At 42.4% G+C, this 19,953-nt stretch overlaps 1 protein-coding gene across 5 annotated transcripts in view; it reads right to left on the reverse strand.

Annotated features, from left to right (window-relative positions):
* The window catches only part of abca4a (ATP-binding cassette, sub-family A (ABC1), member 4a), a 131,644-nt gene that overhangs the window by 94,885 nt on the left and 16,806 nt on the right, over positions 1-19,953 (reverse strand). For all 5 annotated transcript variants that reach the window (XM_037536760.1, XM_037536759.1, XM_037536758.1 and 2 more), the window contains 4 exons: positions 14,686-14,883; positions 4,952-5,041; positions 3,289-3,529; positions 2,395-2,534 (listed from right to left, as the gene is read on the reverse strand). In XM_037536760.1, the coding sequence (XP_037392657.1) occupies positions 2,395-2,534; positions 3,289-3,529; positions 4,952-5,041; positions 14,686-14,883 (669 nt within the window). The remainder of the gene's footprint in view (positions 1-2,394; positions 2,535-3,288; positions 3,530-4,951; positions 5,042-14,685; positions 14,884-19,953) is intronic.

A 19,953-nucleotide genomic window follows, 5' to 3' on the forward strand; every position in this document is an offset into this window, starting at 1 on the left:
GTAAGACAGAACACAGGGCAGGCGCGCTCGACTGCAGAGCTGCTGAAACCTCGACTCAGCCAGTCCTCACTCAAAATGCTGATGACTGTGAAGCAAATACCGGCTGAGAGCTCATCAGCTCATCATCAGGACAGTGGAGAGGATCATTGGATGCATCTGCCAGGGCTTCAGGACATCTACAACAGCAGGTTGATGAAGCACACTGACAAAATTACAGCTGACCCCTCTCATCCTGGACATCACCTCTTCCAGAGACCTTTCTCTGGTAGAAGATTTAAGACCATCAAAACCAGCACAGCCAGGCACGCCAACAGCCTCTTCCCCAGTCCTGTAGCTCAATAACCACAGTGGACAGTTTAAACCAACACTAAACCAACAGCCTCCACACTGTATTACAGTAACTCCTCTGTAACATCATGATAATTTACACAACTGCACAGAAAGTTGCTTTTTTACTAATGGGCAGTCGTGGGCTGATGGTTAAGGACCCAGTCCTGTGAGCAGAAGGTCACGTTTGACCCCCAATTAGACTGAAGTGCCCTTGATCAAGGCATCTAACCCCCAACTGCTTCCCGGGTGCTGCAGATAGGGCTGCCCACCGCTCCGGGCAAGTGTGCTCACTGCCCCCTAGTGTGTGTGTGTGTGTGTGTGTGTGTGTGTGTGTGTGTGTGCGTGTGTGTTCACTAGTGTGTATGTGGTGTTTCACTGCATGCAAGGGTTAAATGTGGACATGAAATTTCCCTGTTGTGGGACTGATAAGGGTCACTTAACTAACTAATCATTTACATACATTCCGCCCGATGACCGCTGGGATTGGCTCCAACACCCCCCGTGACCCTGATGGAGAAGCGGCTTAGAAAATGTGTGTGTGTGTGTGTGTGTGTGTGTGTGTGTGTGTGTGTGTGTGTGTGTGTGTGTGTGTGATAATCTTGAATAATTTGCATACTTTCATTTTATCATGAATAATTTACATACTTACATTTGATTATATTGACTAATCTACATACATTTGATTTTCTTGCATAATTGTCATGATTGGCCCCTCCCAGTCCTGTCCACGTGTTCATGTTGTGTTTTAGACTAATCCATGTGTTTTCTTTGTTTTGGTTTAGTCCAGCCCCCTTGTGTAGTGACCCCGCCCCTGATTGTCTCCACCTGTTTCCACCTGTCCCTCGTTTACCCTCTTGTATTCAAGCCCTGTGTTTTCCCCAGTGTGGTTGCAGGTCTTTGTTGAATATGTTTGATGTGTTGGAGCTGTTTGATTTGTTTTAATGTGCTCTTTATATGCTGGTTTGTGTTTCACGTTTGCTATTTGTTCTGTGTTTAGCCTGAGTTCCTCTCCGTGTTGGCTGCATGAACCTGGACTGTCCTGACTACGACCCGGGATCTGCCCAAAATAAATCTCACTTTACTCAGCACATGCATCCGCCTCCTCGCTCCATGTTACAATACTTTACATACATTAGATTCTCTTGAATAATCTACATACTTATATTTGATTATGTTGACTAATCTACATACATTTGATAAATTTGCATAAATTACATACCTATATTAGATTACCTAATCTAATGTGCACGTCAATCTGCGATATTCTGTATATAATGGTTATTATATTAGATGTTCTGATTCTGATTGAGACCGTGTTTACTGTACCCCACTATTTTTGAAGTCAGCCAGGTAAGACGCTTGGGGTAGACTGAATGGGGTAGAGGGCTGGAAGGGGCAGAGTCAGGCCAGGGACACTATGACAACTATGAGACTACCTGCAGGTCTGATGATGCCCATCTACAGTCTTATGGTCATTATCTGAGGTGTCCAGAGTACCAATGTCAGAGTTTTCTGGCTAGTTTGTGTGATTCTGGGCTACAGCAAACTGAAAAAACTCTCTGGAGTTATTTAAAAAGTCATAATAATCATGAAAGCTAGCAATTCATTTAACTAAAATAACTTTTTTACACAGCCTGGTTACAAACTTTATGTTAAAAGCCCAGTTCATTACATACTAAGGCTTATTATTCAGTAAAAGCAGGGACTTTGAGCTATTCTCAGGTTATAGAAGTGCGTAATAAAGCTTTGGGCCTGCAGGGGGCTCTGGCCATTTAGATTAATTATAGACTTTTGTTAGTTTTACAGTCATAATCAATGTGTTTCCCCATCACATGATGCTACCAAGTTGTGAGGGCTGGCATACGCCTCCTCCGAGATCCATGAAGTACCACCACATCTTCACCAACATAACACACTCAAAGGAGAACTGCTCAACTGTGTAGGCAGCTAACAGACACCCATGATTGGCTATCATCCAGGACAAAACCTTGGCCTGGCCTGTTATCCTTCCTTTCCTCATTCTCTTACTTGACCACACTCATACAACACTTTGCCTTCTCTTACGTTCTTGATGAGCTGACGGATGGCGGGTGAGTCAGGAGTGTACAGGATTTTCCCCATCAGGAAGGGCTTCAGCGTGTTCCACACAAGCCTGGTAGCTGGACCAGACTCCAAATCCTTCATAATATTATTACAAAATGAAGCTGAAAGAGAACATAAAGGGAAAAAATGAAAGATTTCGAGAAAAATAACCACAGTGACTCCAAAAAGTACAAGAATAATTCTTAAGCCCTTAAAATCCCACGTTTACTACATACTAAGGCTTATTATTCAGTAACCACAGGGACTTCAATGCAAACTGGCTGAACTGTTCTTAGGTTCTAGACATGGATAGTAAACCTTTTGGGCCTGCTGCGGGCTCTGGACACTTAAGAGGTTAATTACTACATTAATAACAACAATAAATTTATTCATAGCACTTTTCATACACCGAGAAAGGTTCTAGCTAGACAACGTAACAATAGTAGGACCATTTTTGGTGCTACATAGAATCCTTCTCAAAAGCATGCTATACAGAACCATCTACAGCACGTTCTCCAATCTGAAGAATGCTTTCATGATGCAAAGAACCCTTTAATCATGCAAAGACTGATGGAAAATATGTTGTGTGTGGTTCTATATAGAACCTTTCTGAATAGGGTTCTATGTCGTACCCAAAAGGGTTCGTCTATTGTTAGGGTGTCAAGCTTGCAACAATAGAAGACCCGTCTGGGTCCATCAATCTGAAGAACCCTTTCATGATGCAAAGAAACTTCTAATCATGCGAAGGGTTCTTTGAGGACCATTTTCTTAATTAAAGAACCCTTGAAGAAAGGTACTGGACATGTTCCCCATACTGGGGCCTATATGTCTTAACAGTCAGGGCTTAGAACCGAAACCAAAATAACGTGCACTCACTAGCGGAGGGGTCATAGGGGTGTTCTCCCTGGCTCCGGGTGTTGTTGATGCCCAGAAAGGCCTTGTAGTTGTTGTCCTCGTACCAGTTGAAGGAGGTCACTCTGGAAAAAGCTCCCTCCGTGTAGCCGCAGATCAGGCTGGAGGCGGCAGCCATCAGCTGGCTGAAGGAGGGGTCTCCCGGGGACTGGAACAGGGGCCACAGTACCTGAACAAGCTCTTTGAAACTGCTCCTGTCAAATAACTGCACAGAAAACAGGACCATGAGGCATGCTGGGACACGGAAGGGTCAACAGCGACAATACAATGCGTTTAACCCCCAGTGACAAACTGTCAAACGCTAAAAAGTCACAAAGCCACAGCCAGTTTTTCATTCGCCAGCTTTTTGTTCAAATTTTCCCGTTCCACCTTAAATGGTACAGCTGTTACGTTCTGGCACTTCAGGCACCATTTAAGGTGGAACGGGAAATGCGGAGGTGGGATTAAAAAACCATCACTTAATCACTTTGAAAGAGGAGCTAGTTCTAGGGGATGGGATTTCTCCCATGTTTGTCTGGCCAGTTCCATGGAAAGTGACTCAAATGGAATCTGGAAAATGAGCGAGGTGACTGAGTGACTGAGTGTCCAGCAGCCTCGCCACCAGGACGCCCACATTTCCTACTCCTCAAAGTTCCTCTTCAGCGGGAGGCGCTACCCAAGACCACAAAGAATAGCCTGAAGAATTCTTTATTCGTACAGCAGCTTTGCTTTATGAATTCTTAATTCATTCATTCATTCATTCATTCATTTATATCGCTGCTGTTGGAATCTCCATTTCTGGCGTTTTTCAGTGTTTGGCATAATTTGAAAATGCCTGTTGACCTTTATGTTGTGTGTAAATTTCAGAACAGACAAAAAGAAACGGCCTAAAATGACTTATAAAAAAGTCTTACATTAAAAGTAAAGTATGTTTTGTCCAGTGCCATTAATTGAGGGAATTAAATTCTAAATCAATTATTTATCTTTACCAACATATTTATCATAGTTGATTTACATTTCTGGCATTTGGCTGACGCTCTTATCCAGAGCGACTTACAATTTGATAATTTTACACAGGTAGGCCAAGGTGGTGTTAGGAGTCTTGCCCAAGGACCCTTATTGGTATAGTGTAGGATGCTTGCCCAGGTGGGGACTGAACCACAGTCTACAGTGTAGAAGGCAAAGGTGTTAACCACTACACTAACCAACCACCAGTTGATTATTGGAAGCTGTTATGTGCTCAGTTTCTAGAGGTTATAATGTGTGTCTGGTGCTGTGAAGCCATAAAGAGAAAGGCAAATTTGAAGAAACTGACAACGATCTATACATCGGTCCACTTTGTGTCTCCCGTCAAGCTGCTTCCCTTCAATACCATGTAATCAGTCCAGCGTCCTGGTTTAGACTGCTCTCCTGCACTGGCCAGCACTCACTGCCAGACAGACAAATGTATAAACAGTGGAGCTGCATGGAGCATCTGAAGGGCATCGTCTTTATTTAGCCTTCCGCAAACGCACAAACGATCTCCCTGCTACTATGTGCTCGCGTAAAAAAACAGCAGGCAGAGGAAACCACGATTTCCTGACTGTTAAAAATACTTCAATATCTAGACCTTTTGGAGGGCTGACCAGTGGAACACAATCATACGTACCACTCGGAGTTTTCCGGACACAGCAGACAGCGCACGGGCCCAGAAGTGCAGGTCAATCCCGCTGGAGTATTCATCCAGAAGACGTGGGAGCTGGAGAGGGGTCACATGGAGAAGGTCATACATTCAAAACATTGTGTGTTGGTCACAGCCCAGAATGTCCATCCTGAGTAGGTTCACAGGTTTAAAGAGTAGGAAACGTTGGATGAGTACAGACGGATGAACAGAGCTGCTGAAGATTCTAAAATGACTGTAGAACATCAAAAATAAACTTCTAACCAAAATGATGTTCTAATGAAATTAACATGCAGAATAAAGTTACCACAATGTCAAAAGTGGTGGTCAAATCTTGAGGCAGATAACTTGACACAGGTTTTGTTTATAATTTAATAACTACCTCTGATTCTATGCTCTGATTCAGAATGTCACAGTACATGTTGGAATTCAGCTCTCATGCAGCTCCAGACCATGATGCTACCACCACCATGCTTCACTGTAGGCAACACACCATCTGAACCAAATAGGTTTATCTTGGTCTCGTCAGACCACAGGACATGGTTCTAGTAATCTATGTTCTTGGACTGCTTGTATTCAGCAAACTGTTTCAGGGTTTTCTTGTGCATCAGCTTTAGAAGAGGCTTCCTTCTGGGACGACGGCCACACAAACAGAGTTGATGCATTGTGCGGCGTATGGTCTGAGCACTGATGGGCTGACCTCCCACTTCTTCAACCTCTGCAGCAATGCTGGCAACACTCATGCATCTATTTTTTGAAGCCAACCTCTGGACATGAAGCTGAACACGTGGACTAAACATCTTTGGTCGACCCTGTTCCGAGTGGAATCTGTCCTGGAAAACCGCTGTATGACCTTGGCCACTGTGCTATAGCTCAGTTTCAGGGTGTTAGCAACCTTCTTATATCCTAGGCCGTCTTTGTGCAGATCATTAATTCTATTTCTCACATCCTCAGAGAGTTCTTTGCCATGAAGTGCCACATTGAATATCCAGTGGCCAGCATGAGTATGAATTGTACCCATATCACCAAATTTAACAGTTCACCGTGAGGACTTGTGTTGCCAGCTATTTAACCATTAATGTCTGTGTGTTGAATTCTTTTCAGAGGACAGTAAATCTGCACTGCTGTACAAGCTGCACACTGACCACTTTAAATTATATCCAAGTTTCATTTCTATAGTGTCGTCCCATCAAAAGATGTTTACAGAAATGTGAAGGGTGTACTCACTTTTATCACTGACTGTATATCATTGTCAGGACCAAATCTTGTATCTCCATTTTTTTCGCTTATTATGTTCTTATAGAATTTGACCAGGTGCTCTTTATAATGTATTGAAATTTCATAATGAATGGACCAATAGAAATAGTCCAAAATTATTTTTTTCAATTAACTTATATTTAAAGTTTTTAATACTTTTTCCTTCTCTTGTGCATGTATGGTTTGAAACCATGACAACGACAATACCGTGTACTCGTCTTAAGACTAATATTAGCTTGGAACTCTCTTCCTGAGGAGCTAAGAGGCATTACATCCCTGTACAGCTTCAAGAGTAATCTTAAAACCTTTCTGTTTAGATCTGCTTTTAGTTAAGAAACTTTTGTCTGTTCTATCTCTTTCATTTTATCTTCTTCAGTTTATTTCATTATTTTATTTTGTTTCCTTCTATCTTTATTTCTTTTAATGTGTTTTGCTTATCTTTGTTTTCTTTTTATTTATTCTGTAAAGCACTTTGAGTTGCATGTATGTATGAAAGGTGCTATACAAATAAAGATTATTATTATTATTATTATTATTATTATTATTATTAGGAATGTTAGTTAGAATACAAAGTACACTTTGCATAATTAAAGGGCTCTTTGCATCATGAAAGGGTTCTTTGGAATGATAGAAAATGTGCATGCATGTGCTGCAGATGGTTCTACATGGAACCTTTTTTTGAAAAAGAGTTCTTTTTGAAAAGGGTTCTTCTATTGTAACAAGCTTGACACCGTAACAACAGAAGAACCCTTTTGGGTGCTATATAGAACCACCTTCCATCAATCTGAAGAACCATTTCACGACGCAGAAACTCTTTAATCATGCAAAGGTCTTTGAGGCTCCATGGTTGTATATAGAACCCTTTTCTTTAATAAAGAACCCTTGAACGACCATCTTTTTTAAGAGTGGACTTTTATTACAGAAATTGATTGCATGCTATCATGCTAATGTTAGCAGTTAACATGCTTACCAATTAGCAAACTAGCCTTCCATAACATCCATGACCCACAAAGGGTTCTTTGAGTGTCCATGGTTCTATACAGAACCGTTTTCTTTACTAAGGAATACATGAAGCGCCATCTTTTTTTAAGACTGAAGCACCAACTTTTGCAGATATTTTGGTTTATTTTTTGTCTTTTATTAACCCCTTAAATGATCAGGGCCCACCAACACACCCAAACGGTGGCGCGGTGGGTAGCGCTGTCGCCTCACAGCGAGGAGGGCCTGGGTTCGATTCCCCGGTCCTCTCTATGTGGAGTTTGCATGTTCTCCCCGTGTCTGCGTGGGTTTCCTCTGGGTTCTCCGGTTCCCCCCCCCATGTCCAAAGACATGCAGTCAGGCCAATTGGACATGCTAAACTGCCCCTGGGTGTGAGTGTAACTGCTGGGATAGGCTCCAGCACCCCCCCCAGTGACCCTGATGGAGAAGCGGCTTATAAAATGGATGGATGGATGGATGGATGGATGGATGGATGTTTACACCACTAGTACTTCTGCATTTACTGTACTGCGGTTCACCAGCACATTCTGTCTATATACCTGATACACTTGAATATCTGACTGTGCACTAACTGCCTATATGTCCAGTACACCTATAACACTTGTCTTTTACTGTCTTTTGTCTTTGCACTGTTTACTATGCATCTTTTATTACTGCACTGGAAAAGTAGCCCCATAGTGTTTCGTTACACTGTACTACCCTGTACTGTATAATGACAATACATTTGAATTGAATTGAATTAAGACTTACTCAACCAGTTTGCACTGAAATCCCTGTAGGTACTGAATAATAAGCCTTAGTATGGAATAAGTCTGGGATTTTAAGGGCTTACAGTTCTCCTACATGGTAGCGTGACATCATTTATTAAACTTACGTGCCAGTTCTATTCGGAACTCGTCAGCTAACTAACACCATGTTTTCAACATCTTCCAGCCTTGAGTAAGTCCTCCCTTTTAGCTTTGCTTTACACTGTGGGACAATACGGTCCACCATACCTGCAAAACCGATTACATAGGCTATATCAGCGGTCTCCAACCATCCTGGAGGGCTACCATCCTGCAGAGCCTGGTTCCAACCACAGTCTTCCTCCCCTGCTGCAGCTAATCAACCTCTTCCCAAGTCCCTGATTGACTCCATCAGCTGTATTAAAGTTCAGTAAGGGGCAGGACAGGGTATTGGATACATGTTGGAACTAAACTCTGCAGGAATGTAGCGGTTGGAGACCACTGCTCTACATAGTCTATAAAGCACTGATGTTTGGAGAATACTTAACATCAGTGTGTTATAATATACAGCATTAAAATTACACCTTAATAAGAGAAATCATCCTAAATCTAGTCAAATGATCTAATATTGCTCATTTTGAGATGGCTATACGAATACTATGAGATTATATAACATTTCTAGATGTTTTTTATTTGTTTAAAGTCATTTAAATTCACTATATTGGCCCAATTTTGCTTGTTTTAAGCAGATTTCTTAAAATAAGATGATCTGCCAATATAGTGTGATAGTTTTACTTTATAAAATTACTAAGTTAAACATTCTTGTCATAAGCTGACAATAATATCAGCATGAGGAATATTAGATACATTAACTAGATTTTAGAGCATTTTAGAGCATTTTTTTGCACACAACACATATAAAGAAGCAGAGCTAGTTTCATTAAAATTAGAGCTTAGTATTCAACTGAGACGCTGGTGAATTTGCTGAGCACACATTAGGAAAACTGTCTCACATCCTGTATGCTGAACGACTCCACTTCCAGAACTGGTCTATCCTCTCTTGCCCTCTCAGTGCCTGGAAGCCGTTCAGCTGACTCAAAATACAATAGAGAGTTTAGGAAGCAAACTTCCAAAATAAGATATCCTTCCTCTCGGACGTGCCTGACTCGTCTCGGGTAGACACTTCAATAAGGGAGAGGAAAGAACTATAATTTATGGTGTGTGTTAGAGCTGGAAGAGTGGAGATAATGAAAGACAGCAATATAAATACGCTTTGCATTACAACCATGACTAGTCGACAGAGTAGTGGATAGTCATGATTTACCACAGTTAAAGAAAAAGCAATAAATGTATTTTATTAGTAGATTTTTTTCTAGTGGACCATTTTTGTGCTGGTTATATGTGGCAGAAATATTTCTATTACATTTTCAGTGTCCTTATATCATATCGCTGATGTTGGAACAAAACCTTGCATCTCCAGAACGGTAACTTTACAGGAGAAGGGAAAATATACTCTACTTTTAATGTAAGTCAATGGAACCAGAATTTTGTTCCAAGTCATTTTGTGACATTTCTTTTGATCCAATCATCATTGAATTTCTACGCAATGTAAAGAGCAACAGGTATTTTCAGATTAGGTCAGAAACTGAAAAATGGCATCATTTATTAAACTCACTTGCCAGTTCTATTTAGAACTTGTTAACTAACTAACAGCATGTTTTCAACATTTCAAGTCCTGTCTTTGTGCTTTGCTTTACACTGTGGGACAATACAGTCCGCCATACTTACAAAACTGACTGATTATATACGCTGTATCAGTGGACTTGATGTTGGTACAAAACCTTGTATCTCCAAAATGGTAACTTTACAGGAGAAGGGAAAATATACTCTACTTTTAATGTAAGTCAATGGAACCAGAATTATTTCCAAGTCATTCTGTGACATTTCTTTTGGTCCAACCATCATGAAATTTATAAGGAGCGTAAAGAGCAACAGGCGTTTTTCGAATTATGTCAGAAACTGAAAAATGACAAAAATGGAGATACGAGGTTTTGTTCCAACAACAGCGATATGCAACTGACACTGGAATTCATCTCCTATGAAATGAACTGCTTCAGCCACCGCTCGGGCTATGTTTCATATTCTAATAACCATAACAGTTGATGAACGGAAGAAAAAAAACAATGAAAAGAGAAGAAACTGGACTGCAGCCTAAGTTAGCGTAGCGTAGGGCTGTACGCTCATTTTCAATATGACAGCACTGGAGGCTAAAATCTGAGAACGTTCCATTAATCAAAAATAGGTTTTCGTGTTGGACGAGGAAAGGAAGCTGCCTCTTCAGATGAGCCAACAATAGGACTGCGCTCAGATGCTGGAGCGTACACCACTCAAAACACCATTCAATTCCACAGTAGGACACACATTCTGTGGGCTCCTCTCACTCTGCCACAAAGGATCCTCACGGATCACGCTGAAAAACTTTCAACGTCAGCAGGTAAGCTCTGCTCATCACGGGTCACTTTTGACAGGAGAACCAGTCCTGGACGGGTTAAGGACGGGTAAAGTTGAACTGGAGAGCACATACAAAATATTCAGCGTGATGCTGCCTTACTGGCATATGCACAATCCTCTACGTTGCTTTCGTCAAAACGTTTTGAGAACTGGATGAAGAGTCAGCGTTCATTTTTTATTAACCTTGTCGCCGCGCTTCAATCATGAAATAAAAGCTCATCAACGAATATTTGTACTACCCCATTTCCAAAAAAGGTGGGACGGTGTGCAGAATGTAAATAAAAACATAATGCAATGATGTGTAAATCATGTAAACCATATTTTAAAGGAAAATACGACAAAGACAACATATCAAATGATAAATGCAATGTTTTTTTTAAATATCTGCCCATTTTGAGTTTGATGCCAACAACACATATGAAAAGTTGGGACGTGGAGTCTGTGGAGACACTGCTGTAATTCTGAAAGAGAAATGTTTTCTTGTTCTCTTTTTATACAGGATTTTAGCTACTCAACAGTTCAGAGTCTCCTTTGTTGTATATTTTATGTCATAACCCTCCAAATGTTTTCAGTGGGTGACAGATCTGGACTTCAGGCACGTCAGCTTAGCACCCAGACTCTTTTAATACAGAGCCATGCTGTTATAATGCATGCAGAATGTGCTTTTACACTGTCTTGCTGAAATAATCAAGGTCTTCCCTGAAAAAGACGTTGTCTGGATGGCAGCGTACGTTGCCAATGGCGCCTTCACAGATGTGCACGACAGTTCCTTGCTTTTCTATGTTGAGGAACATTGTTCTTGAATTGGCGCACTATTTGATCTATTGCAGTCTTTCGCGGAGTGGTAAGCCCCTCCCCATCTTTACTTATACCTAATCAAGTTGCTGACCTGTTGACAATCAACCAACAGTTGTTTTATAGCATTATACAACATGACTAAACAGTAACGACAACATTAATGAAAAAAATACTGACAACAAAATCTCTATACATTACACCCTGACGACATTTACGCTTATCCAGAGCGACTTACAATTTTTTTTCCCCCCACACAGGGAGGTGAAGGTGGTGTTAGGAGTCTTGCCCAAGGACTCTTATTGGTATAGTGTAGGGTGTTTGCCCAGGTGGGGATTGAACCCCAGTCTACAGCGTAGAAGGCAGAGGTGTTACCCACTTCACTAACCAACCCACGTTTATTTATTTATTTAATGATTAACTTGACAAGTAAAGATGAGACAAAATAGCTGCCTATTATAGAACCTGTAATAGAGCCTTTTTTGAAAAATCGTTCTTCTATTGCTACAGGCATGACTTCATAACAGTGGAAGGACCCTTTTAGGTGCCTTTTGAAAAAGGTTCTTTTCACTCACGTCCTTAACAACATGCTCATGTCCAGGCCCTCCAGTTTCACAGAAGCAAAATGTAAGGTAATAATAATAATACATAATGTACATACTTAAGATAAAATTCTGCATTATGGGTGAGTGCATTTTCTCCATCTTTTCATTATGACGGTACTTTAGAAATACCTTAAACATTTAACCAAGTTAGCACAAGTACCAGCGCAGATCCCTAGTGGACATGTTAGTTGGCGAGTCTATGGAGCCTCTAACGCACAGTGAAGAAAGTGGGCTGAGAATACAGGAAGGGAAGCAGCACAGGGTTTTATCCTCTGATTACTGTGAGGTATATCCTCTTTGCACCATTACACAAAGCTGTTTTGCACAGCGACACGTCCACTGTAATCTCGTTACTGATATAGGTCGAGTCTGCTATCCCTGTTCTGGTCAGCACTCATCCCCTCCCGCAAGTCTATGGCCAGACAAAATGGATCCCGCGAAGCTCTAAAGGAGAGAGGAGCTCAATGAGCTGCTGGCAGCATCCACCACTATTGTCACCCATGCTGATGGATGCGTCTTAAGAGAGTAAAGGTCAACTGTCTAGCCAAAGCAGCAGTGATATGGTGAGAGCGTAGAGCCCAATCAGTGCTGCGTCCACTCCACCGTCAAACCCTCGCCTACGCAAGTTAAATGAACATAGGGCTGCTTAAGGTGCACCTACACCCAGCATACAATCTTAAAAAGCACATAAACGAGTCTATTTGAGATCACTTGACAAGTACAATACACATAGGGCTGGACGATAAAACGTTTTCGATACGATACACCATTCTCACACTTCCACGTTCTAGCGAAAGCCCTGGTGGCATTTTCTACTGCAAGGAAAGCGACAGTACTCAGCTGTCGCCAGGAGAGGGCGCACTTCCGGGTTTTTCGACATGATTAGAGAAGGAGGGTGACGAGTAAAAAGGGGTTGCCAAATATACTTTAATAATGTCTGAAACATGGAGTTATACATTCCCTATTTGATGGGAATGACCGGCGATCTGTTCTCCTGTGACCAAGTGGGAGTGACGGAGTGGCATAACTGTTCTGTCCTACAGTGAACTGACCTCTTTCTGTACATCGTAACAAGCTTTAGCAGCATTAAATCACGTCTGATCCTCAAATTTTAGTAATAGTGCAAAAGTGAACGTGTGGGTTCATGCAGTTCCAGCCCTGATTTAAACGAAAGTAAACCGTGGAAGCTGTGAGGCACTGGAAAGCGGGACAGTGCAATCTTTTCAGGCTAGCTGTTTAAAGCAGCTGGCTTACTTGAAGCACTCCGTCACTCCCACAGCACGGTGAATTGATGATATTGTAGATCAAACAAGACACAAAAACACCACTTTCAATTTAAACGTACCTAAAAGGAGGACTCTGTTTGTCTGGTGTTGATATTTTGCGGTTCACACCACAAGGGCAGTTGGGGGCAGTCGTGGGCTGGAGGTTAGGGATCTGGCCCTGTGACCGAAAGGTCGCCGGTTCGATCCCCAGAGCTGACAGCACATGACTGAGGTGTCCTTGAGCAAGACGCCTAACCCCCAACTGCTCCCCGGGCGCCATGGATAGGGCTGCCCACCGCTCCGGGCAAGTGTGCTCACTGCCCCCTAGTGTGTGTGTGCTCACTAGTGTGTATGTGGTGTTTCACTTCATGGATGGGTTAAATGCGGAGGTGGAATTTCCCCGTTTGTGGGATCAAAAAAGTATCACTTAACTTAACAAACTATGACAGAGAAACCCAGTCGCCTGCTAGCTGGAGTTTAAATACTGTGATAAGCTCTGGCATGGATGCGGTAGGAGTGATGGCAGTAAGACGGTGTGATCCACCCCTGACCTACCGAGCCAGCTGATGTTCGCTGTTCATACTAAGGTGACGTTGTTGAGAAACTAAACAGTTTAGTGCTGTTGTTGGCCACTTGGTTGTCCCACACGCAGCACCGGGAGTGGATAGATTGGACCGTGGGCCATGGACTGTACCAGAGCTCGATGGAAGCAAAGACCACCGATTTTAGGAGGACTTGAGATTGGTACTTTGGACCTCTCCCAGACTCAAAAAAAGCTCTTACACTTGACCAAATATTTCGAACTCGCAAAGCAAGTGGACCTGGATCCAGAAATAAGCTCTAGTGTGAAAATGCCCAAAATACAGCGCTGCTTAAGGTGAACTTAAAAGCTGAGAAAATGAAACCGCATGAGCAAGTCTATTTGAGATCTTGACAACTACACTACACACTTCAAAAAGATGGTTCTTCAAGGGTTCTTTAGTAAAGAGAGTTGTTCTAAAGGGAACCAAGAACATTCTGCATGATTAAAGGGGTTCTTTGCATTGTGATTGACATTGTATCAATGAAAGAACCCAAAAAGGGTTCTATATAAAGCCATCTTAGCACATTCTCCATTAATCTGAAGAACGCTTATGATGCAAAGAACTCTTTAATCATGCAAAAAGGTTCTTTGAGAGTTCAATGTTCCATTTAGAACCATTTTCTTTACTGAAGAACCCTTGAAAAATCTTCTTTTTTAATAGTGCATATTTAGGATTAAGTGAGATTTTCTTGCCAAACTTTTCCTGTAAAGTCAATGGGAATCAGAGATCACAACACATGCTCCCTCTGTAAGGTGGGGTATTTATGACTGAATCATAGTGTTAGAGAAGCTATCTGAGCATTTTCTCTCAACAACAGGAAATTTTTAAGGCTCATCACACCTTGAGGGAAGATTATAGGTAAAGGTGACTTTTTAATTGACGAGATGAAACATAATATGCATAATATGACCAGGAACATGAGGTCAGCTTGATTTCATGTTGCCTTTCATGTAGAGTTTTGTGGTGGGATTTTGTACTGACCAGGCGCAAGAGTTTAAACAGGTCCACGTTGGTATAAAACTTCTCTTCAATGCTCTCCAGCTGATGTGGTTTGAGGGGGCACATGGCATTGAGGACGGTGTAGACGCCGTGACGGCTCGGGAAGATCAAGAAACGCTCCAGAAGAGCCTGACTGCAGGAGATATCCCTCAGCCTAAGGTCAGGAACACCATAGGCAAACTGAAAAAAGAGAAGAATACAGAGATTGAGATCAAACACAGAGAGGGATAATAATATCGTATTCATATGGCTACGATAAAGAGAGGGGGACGTACGCAATGCAAGATAACGACACACAAAAGACAAGCTTTAAGACTGAGATGAACTAAGGGACCCCACTGATCCCCACAACTTTACCCCATGAACTTAAGATCATAACCCACTAATGTAGTGTACTAAATGTACTGTACTCTACATGAACCTGACCAGTGCCTTCAAATGTTTCATTTGCAGCAACAACTCATGCACTCACATTTGTTTCTGTGAATTGTGGGGACGTTACGTAGATTTTCATTAATTCCAGGAGACTTATCCGAAGCTTAACCATAAATAATACTAGCCAAACCCTGACCCTTATCCTAACTCTAACCCTATTACTAACCTTAAAACATGTCTTCACCTTGAAATGTAATGATTTACCTTATGAACAAAGAACAAAGGTACCCACAACATGAGTGTATAAACAGGTTTTTGTCCCCACAAATCTGGCACACGCACACACACACACACACACACACACACACACACACACACACACACACACACACACACACACACACACATCCAGCCTGCAGTGAGTTAACAACCTCTGCCTGAGGAGGGCAGCAGTTCACTTATAGCATCTGTGAGCAGATAGCGAAAGAAAAAGTACAATAATACATGAAAAAATTCAAAAAGAATTTAATCCTGACCATTTTCTTAAAATATAGGACGAAGTAGCCCCAGAGAACATGTCACTGTTGTCAGAACAAAACCTTCTATCACCAAAAAGAGAATTCCGCAAAACGGAAAAAAACATACTTTACTTTTAATGTAAGTCAATGGAACCAGATATTTATTCAAGTCATTTTGGGTTTTTTTTGGCCCATTCATCGTGAAAATTACGCACAATATAAAGGAAATATAAAACAGGCATTTTCAAATTATGTGAAAAACTTAAAAACGAAAAATGGAGATACGAGGTTTTCGCCCAACAACAGTCTGGCTTAGCTTTCCTCAGAACTGTACCCACCATCATCGGCAGCGTTCACTCTATAATGCTGTTCTGAACCCTTGAAGAACCATTATTTTTCTAGACTGTATGTAGAACTCATGGTTCTAAATATAACCATTCCCTTAACTGAAGAACCCTTGAAGAACCATTATATTTATAGACTGTTGTCACGAATGGCCCCTCCCAGACATCCATGTGCTTGTGTTTACTTCCCAGTCGTCTACATGCTTCCTTGTTTTGAGTTCTTTGTCATGCCCCCTTGTTTTCTTGACTCCGCCCCTGATTGGTTACACCTGTTTTCCACCTGTGTCGTTTTCTGTCATTATCCCTGTTTGTACTTAAGCCCTGTGTTTGCCCCTTGTGTTCGCTGGTCTCTGTTTCTATGATGTGTTGATGCAATGTTTTATTTAGGTTGTATGTTTGATGTACGAGATTCTCGTGTAGTGTCTGTTTCTGTTTTCCATGACTAATTCCCAATCGATCCGTCTTGGCTATACAACCCTGGACTCTTATGACCATGACCCTGGATTTGCCCCGAATAAATCTCGCTTACCTCAGCGTATGCGTCCGCCTCCTCTTCAACGCTCCCTAATGTTATAACTGTATGTAGAACTCATGGTTCTTAATATAACCATTCCCTTAACTGAAGAACCCTTGAAGAACCTTCTGTTTTATAGACTGTATGTAGGTTCTAAATAGAACCTTTGAAGAACCATCTATTTTGAGAGTGTATTGTCGGCAAGGGCTTACTCTTCCCTCTGTTTGCAGCCATGTTAGTAACCATTTGGCCTGGAATGTCCTAGAAGTTTACACGTCCAAATTTGAGATTTTCTACAGAGCCCCACCAGTGACATCCTGTATAAATAAAACTAATGCATAACCATGACTTAGTAAGACATGGGAACAAGATCCCAATGCACAGACATGACTTAGTAAGTAGCAGGATTGAGATCCTAATGCATATCCACAGCTTAGTAAGGAGTAGGAATGAGATCCCAATGCATGGACACGACTTGGTAAGGAGCAGGATTGAGATCCTAATGCATGTCCACGGCTTAGTAAGGAGTGGGAACGAGATCCCAATGCATGGACACGACTTGGTAAGTAGCAGGATTGAGATCCTAATGCATATCCACAGCTTAGTAAGGAGTTGGAATGAGATCCCAATGCATGGACACGACTTGGTAAGGAGCAGAATTGAGATCCTAATGCATGTCCATGGCTTAGTAAGGAGTGGGAACGACATCCCAATGCGTGGACACGACTTGGTAAGGAGCAGAATTGAGATCCTAATGCATGTCCATGGCTTAGTAAGGAGTGGGAACGACATCTCAATGCACGGACATGACTTAGTAAGGAGCAGGATTGACATCCTAATACCTATCTAAAGCTTAGTAAGGAGTGGGAACGAGATCCCAATGCGTGGACATGACTTGGTAAGGAGCAGGATTGAGATCCTAATTCAGGTCCACGGCTTAGTAAGGAGTGGGAATGAGATCCTAATGCATGTCCATGGCATAGTAAGGAGTGGGAATGAGATCCTAATGCGTGGCCACTGCTTGATGAGGAGTGGGAACGAGATCTTAATGCGTGTCCATCACTAAGTAAGGCATGATCCCATTCCCATGCCTTACTAAGTCTTGGCCATGTGTTAGAATCTCAGTCCCATGCACTAATATGGCATTAACATTGTTTTCATTGACATAGGATGTCACCAGCAGGGCTCCGAAGTTTTCTACATTTAAATCAGATTTGAATTGACTTTGACCAATTTGAATGTTGATCTTATTTCTGACAGCCTGATTGGACACAGTCCAACACTCACACACACACACACACACACACACATACAGCCAGCTGAATAGCGATGTGGGCCACTCAGCTCATCTACCCACATTCCACAACACCAAGAGGCCCTATTATATTCCCCCCGTGTGTGCATGTTTGTAAGCCTGTGTACACGCATCTGCATCCACACAGCGGCTCTTTATGCTTTACTATGTCAGTGTTAATGAGGCAGGCGAGGGTCGTTGCCACAGAGACTCATATGTAGGTCTTATGCATGTTTGTGCATGTAGGTTACGCGTGTGAGTCACACATGTGAGAAACCTGTCACCCCACTGACAGATGTCCTACTGCATCCTCTCTCTCTCTCTCTCTCTCTCTCTGCCCATCTGATTAGTTGCTAAGGGCTTATCCAGCCAGCACTTTCCCCCCGTGTTGGGGCTGAATTAGCTGGCCCTGAGAAAGGCCCGAGAAGAGAGAAAGCCCCGCGTTCCTCAACGCCGCAAAATTTCCATATGAAAACCAATAAAGAGCCTTTCTAACACTGATGTCATTCCCGGGGTCCCAGGCTTTGTCAGCGTGGCCCGTGGATCCCACTTGCTTTCACTCCCCACCAAAGTGGGTGTCTTGTACCGCACGACAGGACCACAGGGGGAACACGCTCCAGTGTGTGAATCCCCACCAGAGATTTATTCACACAGATAAAACGCAGACTAAACAACACAAAAGGACCGGTGATGGGGAGACTGAGAGAGTGGCCAGAGGAGAGTCCGGCAGCCACTGCGGGTGTTCCTGACTACAAATACATTATTCATTATCTACATCAATAAGTATAATCTGTTAACTTTATATTAACGGTTTAATGTCACTTCGAATGTAACTTGCTTTTATTTACACCCTCAAGGCTCCATCTCAGTGCCTTTAGTCAGGGAACATAACTGAGCCATAACCCACTGAAATGATCTGTTCTAAGCTGGACTGACTCCACACACCCCGCCTCGCCTCCAGGCTTTTACTCTACTGCTCTGTTTTAAAACATTCGGTTATGAAAAGGTACAAATATGAACTTTTCACCTGGAGAACCTGATTTAAGGTTCACAGTCAGACCTTAAAACCACTGCTGGAGCTCTGAGGGAACATCTACACTGTCTGTAACTTGAGGAATGAGAAATGTACCTGCACAGAACCTTCATTACTAACAGTGTAGAATAAAACTATTTTTACCACTATTTCTATCAAGTTTTATAAGAATTAGAACCATTTTGAGAACCATTTGTCTCTGTGTTTGCACACTGTGAAATTAGACCCCACATACATACACACTAGTGAACACACACACTAGGGGGCAGTGAGCACACTTGCCCAGAGCAGTGGGCAGCCCTATCCACAGCACCCAGGGAGCAATTGGGGGGTTAGGTGTCTTGCTCAAGGGCACTTCAGTCATGGACTGTCAGCCAATGGGATCGAACCAGCAACCTTCCGGTCACAGGGCTGGTTCCCTAACCTCCAGCCCACGACTGCCCCCATGTTTAACTGTAACAGCCAAGTTAAATATTCATTGGTGGATAACATTAACGTTAACTCGGCAGGACCAGTCAATGTTTTTCTCACAAGTCTAAACTAAAGGGGCCTTGACCTTTCTCTGCCCCAAGCAACCAGCCCATCTACAGTTGTTTCCAATTTGTTAGCCTGTTTGACGAGGAGCGAGAGAGTGAGTTTTACTTCCGTGGCTCAGGATTGCCTTTGTGTCAATTCACTATGTCAAAAACCTTACAGTGGTAGAGTGGCAACAGCCAAACACCTCAGCCTTTAATGTAGCACTGTCCACTTTTTAAATGAGCAGAAGGCACATACCTTGTTAGACATGAAGGTTCTGTTCAGGTACATTTCTCATTCCTCAAGGTACAAACAGTGTAAATGTTCCCTCAGAGCTCCAGCAGTGGTTCTAAGGTCTGATTGTGGAGCTTAAATCAGTTCTTCCAGGTGAAAAGTTGGTATTTGTTCCTTTTCATAACCGAATGTTTTAAAACAGAGCAGTAGAGTAAAAGCCTGGAGGCGAGGCGAGGCGGGGTGTGTGGAGTCAGTCCAGCTTAGAACAGATCATTTCAGTGGATTATGGTTCAGTTATGTTCCCTGACTAAAGGTGCTGAGGGTCCCACCACAGAGGTAAGAGGGGAGCGGCCCCGGTGTCAGTTTCGTACCTTTTTTTCTGAGAGTCTACCTGTATGTCGCTGTTGTCTCTACAAAACCTC

Source organism: Pygocentrus nattereri, chromosome 3 (genome assembly GCF_015220715.1).
Source record: "Pygocentrus nattereri isolate fPygNat1 chromosome 3, fPygNat1.pri, whole genome shotgun sequence".
Taxonomy (NCBI): Eukaryota; Metazoa; Chordata; class Actinopteri; order Characiformes; family Serrasalmidae; genus Pygocentrus; species Pygocentrus nattereri.